At 49.9% G+C, this 8,108-nt stretch overlaps 1 protein-coding gene across 1 annotated transcript in view; it reads left to right on the forward strand.

The window, feature by feature from the left end:
- Nucleotides 1–6,932, forward strand: part of DNAH10 (dynein axonemal heavy chain 10) — a 65,956-nt gene extending 59,024 nt beyond the window's left edge. Inside the window, exons 75-82 of the mRNA XM_078857346.1 lie at nucleotides 75–170; nucleotides 848–1,019; nucleotides 1,949–2,080; nucleotides 3,135–3,346; nucleotides 4,067–4,234; nucleotides 4,976–5,156; nucleotides 5,817–5,962; nucleotides 6,689–6,932. Coding sequence (XP_078713472.1) covers nucleotides 75–170; nucleotides 848–1,019; nucleotides 1,949–2,080; nucleotides 3,135–3,346; nucleotides 4,067–4,234; nucleotides 4,976–5,156; nucleotides 5,817–5,962; nucleotides 6,689–6,835 — 1,254 coding nt within the window. The 3' untranslated portion in view covers nucleotides 6,836–6,932. The remainder of the gene's footprint in view (nucleotides 1–74; nucleotides 171–847; nucleotides 1,020–1,948; nucleotides 2,081–3,134; nucleotides 3,347–4,066; nucleotides 4,235–4,975; nucleotides 5,157–5,816; nucleotides 5,963–6,688) is intronic.
- Nucleotides 6,933–8,108: the final 1,176 nt, after the last annotated feature.

Consider the following 8,108-nt stretch of genomic DNA (forward strand, 5'->3'; position numbering starts at 1 on the left):
ACCTTACACCAACCAATAATCAAACAGCTCAAGTCCCATTCCCTTAACCTTGCTGGGGCCGTGTGCTGCACCAGGTGTGCATGGAGATTCTCTGCACCTACCTGAGCAAGGCACACGAGCAGGCCAATGGACGCATCCCCTGGGCCAGCCTCAAGTACCTCATTGGCGAGGTGAGCGTCGCGAACGAGCGATCTCGTGTGTGCTTACGGAAATTGACCTGCGTGTTAAGATGCTTGGTCTTCACAGCAATGTGCGAGTGAGAGTAATATTGACCTTAATACGGCACAAATCAGTTGAACAAATATGTCCAGGCTTAAGGCTTTCCACTTCTATTATGGCTACGACTCACCATACCCATCTGTCCAAAAGTATATTCAGTTCATAAATCCTCTTCCTCTATACAACTCCTCAATCTTATGATGGCGCACGCCTTTCTTCATTTACAGTGCTCTGAGATGTGTTCACATTGAGGAACTTTAGAAGTAAAAAGTCTTTACCTTACAGCACTGCACTTACCCTAACCCAGGGGTCGGCAACCAAAATAACAAGAAGAGCCATTTCTTTCCAATTCGGTACAAAATTCAGTATTTCAAGAGCCGCAATGCATCTATGTACATACGTACATATCGTCAAGAAGCAGCCCGTAAAGAGCCGCATGCGGCTCCGGAGCCGTAGGTTGCCGACCCCTGCCCTAACCCATCGAGTCCCATGCTGTGCATCGAGTGCTTTTCCCGCAAACGCAATATAGCGTTACGATCGGCCCGAGCGTGCAAACTGATTCCTTTGCGTGATTCTGTTCTCCCAATGCGAACGCCGTGTGGACCCACGTGCACCTACCGCGGCGCAGGTGATGTATGGCGGGAGAGCCATCGACAGCTTCGACAGGCGCATCCTGACTACCTACATGGACGAGTACCTGGGCGACTTCCTCTTCGACTCCTTCCAGATGTTCCACTTCTTCTGCAACAGCGAGACCGACTACCGCCTCCCGCCAGACGGGCCCAAGGATGCCTACATCGGTTCGTGAGGCCGCTCGTGCTTCTATGTTTTTGTAGAACCCTATGGCTTCAGCGTCATTTTATTGTTTGTATCTGAACTTATCATCACTTTAACATCGAACCTGCAAGCCCAAACTGTGATCCCTGATCTCTAGAACCACGTCCTTATCAATGGGCCACTCTCCTGCCTCTTCGGGAGTGCTGCTCCATTCTTGAGTGACCGTGGAATTGTTTTATTAGCACGGTTGGCTACGTACGGTGCCAAAGAAGTTAAATATACATATGTGTGTGTGTGTGCATGTGCGGAGTGGTACTTCTTGCTCTGTGTAAACATCACAAAGGTGGTCAGGCGTGGCCCTGGCCACACCAACCCCTTGTGCTCTGTGCAGGTGGCCACTAACAGCATCTCCTGCACGAGTCTTTTCAGTTGCACGGGGGATCGATTTGCGAGGAGTGTTAGCGCAGTGATTAGTGCATATCGCCACAATCCCACTAACCTGGGTTTTATTCCCAGCCGGAAATAACACCAATGCACAATAACATCTAAACTTGTTCTAAGGCTCCCTTAGGTTGACTCTACCTTAAATGACTCCTTGGCGTGGTGTGTAAACATCAGCACTGGGGAGACACGTGGTGCTGACCACACCACCTACTCACTAATAGCACCCCCCTCCCCCCCAGCATTCTGGATGGCTATACAAGGGACCTCTGTCTGTGTGCGCGTGTGTGTGTACGTGTGCGTGTGTCTACGTGTGCGTGTGTGTGTGTACGTATGCGTGCGTGTGTGTGTGTGTACGTGTGCGTGCGTGTGTGTGTGTACGTGTGCGTGCGTGTGTGTACGTGTGCGTGCGTGCGTGTGTGTGTGTGCGTGTGTGTGTGTACGTGTGCGTGTGTGTGTGTACGTGTGCGTGCGTGTGTGTGTGTACGTGTGCGTGCATGACGCATCACAGCTGAAGTGGAGTCGCTTCCGCTGGCCAACACGCCCGAGGTGTTTGGGCTCCACTCGAACGCCGAGATCGGCTACTACACGCAGGCAGTGCGCGCCATGTGGAGGCATCTGGTCGACCTGCAGCCGCAGACAGGTGCAGCTTGCGCTAGCTGGCCAGCTTGTGTCCGAGCCACGTGTCCAGTTGGGGGTCATCCATAAGAAGAATCAGAATGAGAACATTTATTAAAACTGGAGGAATCCGATAAGCTACGAAGCTTTTCTTTTCACAGATGTCCAGTAAGGGTGGGTTCAGAACATTATAAACAAACAATACAAAAACACCACAGTATAGGATAGGTAAACACATCACTTAAAAATTTATAAATAAAACTAAAGTATTTTTTATCTTACCAGGTAAAGGCCACTGAGCTATGAACTTATTTTTCTGAAGCGACCTGGCCACAAATAATAGCTCAATAAAGTGGCATATTACGTGGAAATGTATTGCAGCAAAATAACCTAAAAAAATAAGGCTAACAAACTTCCAACTTTGGCCGAGATAGGCCTGGTTTCATAAAGGTCGTTCGAGTGTCCTTCTGCATTTGCGAAACTTGGGATTTACTCACTGTTTAACAATATCTGGCCTCGTGCTTGGCTCATGATGCAGGAAAAGGCTGAGTTGGCAGAGGAGTTGGCAGCGTCTGGTAGCAGTAACAAAAAGACTCAACTCATTCCATTCGTCAATGACACTGCCTTAAAAAAAATATATATAAAAGGCGACGTATTGGGCAACGGCTCTCTCACATAACACATGAAGAAGAGTCATTGGAGTAGGAGGTTGGACCAGAAATGGCGGGGCCACTCACTCTGGACAGGGCCCGGCTGTTGAGTGGGCATGACGATTTAAAATGAGCCCATGCTGATGAAGAGAGAGGGCCGCCAGATTTCTGCGTGTCCTGGTTGAGCCTCCCAAAGATTTGGTAGCTTTAGTCACGCACGAGTGACAACACTGTGCATCTGGCTCGGTGTATCGTGACGCCAACAGCGTCCAGTTGTAACCACGGGCCGGTTGCTCTCTGCGGTGACATTCCAAACGGATCCTTCACATTGTGAGTTTAGCCGATTGCGCAATTGGGAATTTAATTGGGGGGGGAAAAAATTGAAGCTTAATATTACCACAACAAGAAAAAACAAACGTTCCCCTGCAGGTGAGACGGGCAGCGGGGTGAGCCGCGACGAGTTCATCTCGGGGGTGGCTCGCGACATCCAGGCGCGGCTGCCACTGCCGTTCGAGCTGGGCCAGACGCGCAAGCAGCTGGGCGCCGTGCTGTCGCCCACGGCCGTCGTGCTGCTGCAGGAGATGCAGCGCTTCAATGCGCTGCTGCAACGCATGGCGCGCTCGCTCGCCGAGCTGCAGAGGGTACGTCCGGCGATGGGGGCAGCATTTGGGAATAAGTCGCGGGTGGTTTTATTTATCCACCGCGCGTCGTTTTTTTAACGGAAGGTTCGACGACAAATTACGTCGGTGAAAATCGTGCACGGATTAAGCAACGATTTCCAAAATGCGTTTTGTCTTTGGAGTATTTAGTTTGAAGTATGCAACGAGTTATTTTTGCTCTGGTGTGTGTCTTCACATTTTGGGCATCTCTTTGATTGTGGGTGGTTTTCAAGAGGCAAAGTCCCTCACAGCATTCTGGATCAGGTTAACGAAAGTTATTGAGTCCCCCTTCATGGATGGACGGCCGGCGAGAGCTTATGCATCAACACTTTTAACCTTAGTTGGAAAGCATTAAAAAAAATCTCTCATAGATATATTTACTTAAGTGTCCTAGGTTTAAATCTTGACTTAAAGCTTTCGTGACTGCAGGAATTCATATTCTTTGGGTCTTTTGGTAAAGTCACGTAGATAGGTTCAAAGAAAATAGCGAAAAACTACGACGTTTCGATCGCAACACAAGCGGTCGTCACCGAAAGACCCAAAGAATATATCCGAGGATTACCAACAAGAGTTTGAAGCGTCTCAGTACATTCCTATCTAATTATTAAGAGCGTTTGAAACTCGTAGCCTCCGAGTATAGCCACTCGAGATGAGACGCTTGCCTCTTTGTTTATTTCCTCCCGTCCCCTCTGCTTGTCGCAGGCACTGGCGGGCGAGGTGGGGATGAGCGGGGAGCTGGATGAGGTGGCACGCGCCCTCTTCAACGGGACGATCCCGGCCATCTGGCGCCGCCTGGCTCCGGACACCCTCAAGTCTCTCGCTAACTGGATGGTGCACTTCCACCAGCGGCACCAGCAGTACTCGGCATGGGTAGGCCTGCCCGTTTGCTTGTTTCCATTCCATTTAAAATCAGGTAAGAGCCCATTGGGGTAGAGCAGTGGCACAGCGGTTAACTCGCTGCATTAAGAACCCGGCTACCTGAGTTTGATTCTAAGCCACAGCTAACATCAGTGGTGAGTGATAGACTGTATAAAGTGATCGCGTGCCCACCGCCTACAGCAAAGTGCGCGAAGAAGCGTGGTGAAGTATGGTCAAACAACCACGATGATTTACATGACGTTAGGAGACCTTTGTCCAGCAGTGGATTGACGGCGCTGTAAATATAAAGACCAATGTCGACCAATAGATGTTTGGTCTTCAGCATGTTGATGTTCTACTTGCTGTAGGCTTCTTTGAATATATATAAGATGTACATATCCCCTTGGGCTCTTGTGTACAAATTCTGAGCATGATCGCATTGCTCATTGTGTACGTGTGTGTATGTGGGGAGCAGTGGTGTAGCGGTTTGCGTGCTGTGCGGCAAACCCGGCAATCCGAATTCGATTCCTGCTCACCTAGGGATGGCCATCACTGGGTGACTCAGCCTCAAATGAGTACCTGGTGCAGTGTGTAAACAACCCCACTTGTGAGACAAAGGCGGTCTGGCGTGGTGCTGGCCACCCACCCCCTCATGTGCCGTGCCGGCCTTCATAGGTGCTTGCTCACAGCACTTGCCCCAATAGTCTGTTAAGGCTATCGAGGGATCTTTGTCTGTGTGATGGCGCGCGTCAGGTAGAGGACGGGGAGCCGACCGTCATGTGGCTGTCCGGCCTGCACATCCCCGAGTCCTACCTCACGGCGCTGGTGCAGGCCACGTGCCGCAAGAACGGCTGGCCGCTCGACCGCTCCACGCTCTACACGCAAGTCACGACCTTCCGCGGTCCCGAGGAGGTCACCGAGCGGCCCGGGCAAGGTCAGCGACGCAGCCGCAATCACCACGCTCACCGCCGCCGCTTGAGGCTTTAAATGCGACGAACTTCTCTCGTCCAGAAATTCGAGGGATTTTTAATTATCACAAAAAATGGACGAATACAAATTAATGTTAATAATATTGTGTTTTTGTTAGTTGACACAATTCAGGGGTCTTGGCTGGGATGCACAAATATTATTGTTTTGCCATTGTGGTGAATGTAGCACCTCTAGTGGCTAGAGCAGTGACACTGTGGTAAGCGCACTTTGCTCTGAACCCGGTGACCCGAGTTCGATTCGTGGCTACAGCTCAAATCAGTGGGGGGTGATATCTGAACTGCACTATGCTCCTGACCAGCAGTAGCATAGTGTGGTTGGCATGGGCCCTGGTGCAAGGAATGAAATGGGCCCGCGACTGCCCAATTTCCCACCTCTTCGTATTCCAGCTCCTGGACTCCTTTCGTCAACATGCCCCGGTTCAGTTGCACTGTCTGCATGCTCGATAGCTATGCCACTGATGAACAGTATGGTGAAGTATGGTCACACAACTCCCACGATCGACATGGTTTTGATGAGGCTTTAATCTAACAGTGGATTTACTCTGCGTTGTGCATTCAGAGACCACTGAGGTAGAAGTCTCATGTTAGTGTTGTCCGTGGAACAGGGTGCTTCGTGTCAGGCCTGTTCCTGGAAGGGGCCGACTGGGACGTGGAGGCCAGCTGCCTGGTGCGGAGCAAGCCCAAGGTGCTGATGGTGCAGCTGCCGGTCCTCAAGATCATCCCCATCGAGTCGCACCGCCTCAAGCTCCAGGTGCGTCACATTGCTACGTGGACCGAACATCACTGCCCTGCTGTTGTCATTGTCCTCGTAAACGTGATTCCTTCTTCAACAAGATTGACTGTGGCCTCCCTTCCGTATTGAGTTCAGCTTCTAGAGTTGCAGGATCGTACAATTGTCTTCCTCATTCTTCCCTTGCACTGGTCAACTTTGGAAACTTCCTCCTGTCGTCTCGTTTTGGAAAGTTCCTGTATGACCTCGCTCGACGCTGGCTGCTGCTTGACCTGTGCGGTGCAACTCCGGTTTGGAAAAAAAAACAAGCACTCTTACATCGTATTGTGTTATCACACCATGTCCACCGCACACACCCCGGGCAAAATGAGTTGACTGTCCCCATTGCCATCTGCTTGCGTGCCGCTGCATGTACACACACACATAACTACACACACATACTAATGCAAACGATACACTGTACCGAGTTTTTTCTTAAAATTCAATAGCGCTTACACATTTAGTGCTACCTCACATTCAATTATGCTTGATGCTCTGGCCCGCTAAGTGCACGGCTCGTGTCTTGCTAATTTAATTTCAGTCCGGGCCCAATTGAATAGTATCCACATATAGCTTCCACCCCACTGCTAAGCCAGCTGTAGTCCGCTGGTTATCCACGGACTCCTCGCCTAATTATTGTCTCGGGGTGCGGGGTTTAATCCACTCTTGCCAGCTGACTGGCACGCGCTTTTTTTGTTTTGTTCACAGAGCACGCTGCGGACGCCAGTTTACACGACATCCACGCGCCGCAACGCGATGGGCGTGGGCCTGGTGTTCGAGGCCGACCTCTTCACTACAAAGCACCCGTCCCACTGGGTGCTGCAGGGCGTCTGCCTCACCCTCAACTGCGACTAGGACCCCAGCTGTGCATGACGCCGCCCCGATGCACAGTCCCCCTCCTCGGTGCAGATGTTTGTCCCCTCGCTCTTCGTATCTTATCCACGATTTTATAGAGCACTTTTGTCAAAGACCTTTACAAGGATTAAAAATGATACATTAGTATTGGTGGATGCGGAAAAGGGAGGGGATTTGAGTGTTGGGGAGGGGAGGTGATGTTAAGGAAGGGTGATGATAGGAAAGGGAGGGGCGAGGTTAGGAAGGGGACGGGGGGGGGATGATAAAGGACAGGAAGTAGTAGAGGGATACGCTGTTCATCGTGATACGCTGTTCATCGTGATACGCTGTTCATCGTGATACGCTGTTCATCGTGATACGCTGTTCATCGTGATACGCTGTTCATCGTGATACGCTGTTCATCGTGATACGCTGTTCATCGTGATACGCTGTTCATCGTGATACGCTGTTCATCGTGATACATGCTGCTGTGCGGTGGCCGGGTGGCGCAGAGGAGCCAAGGCAGTGTTCAGAACAATGAGACGGTGGTACTGCTGAGATCCTGGGTTTCGGAGTCTGGGTCTCAGCCTCCTGTGATCAAACCAGGTTCTCAAGTGCAGAGATAATGGTCTCTGCCCATTCACCAATGACGAGTAAAAAAAAAAACCTATCATGTTAAATTGGTTTTTACTTAATTCAGTACATTTTCCAGCTCCAACGGCTAAAATACATCTGTTTGCCATGCAAAAAGCATCCCCTGTCGCAGGCCAATATGCAAAGAGACTTAATTCGTATGTCTGTCACATCATCTTCCAAAGGTCTTTCTCTAACATGGGCAGATATACTGCTTTCTGAGAGTTCCGAATGGAAATGTGTGTCGTAACATGACACCGATAGCATCATTGGAACCTAATTCGCAAAAACAATCCTGTACTCGACAAAGTCCATTGTATTAGTCTCCTGAAGCCAGAATGTAAAGCATGCGTTTTCAAAAGCCCAACTACCCACTAATGACCCTTTCAAATGACGCACTTTTGCAAATGTATATTGTAAGGCTGGCTTGTACACAAACAGTAATATGTTGCGTATGTTCTTTTTGTAGCTTTGTACGGCAGTAGTAATTTTATCCTCTTTCATGTAACAATATTTTTTATTACTTCCGCTGCAGTCTTCATCAGTGCTGCGTGCGTGTGTGAATCATGCCTTCTAATACAAATGTAAATCATGTCGCAAGGTGCTGTGTAGAAGACATTGCAAAAAAATCATAAACTCTCACAAGCAAAATGTGTAAGGC

Source organism: Lampetra fluviatilis, chromosome 6 (assembly GCF_964198595.1).
Source record: "Lampetra fluviatilis chromosome 6, kcLamFluv1.1, whole genome shotgun sequence".
NCBI lineage: Eukaryota > Metazoa > Chordata > Hyperoartia > Petromyzontiformes > Petromyzontidae > Lampetra > Lampetra fluviatilis.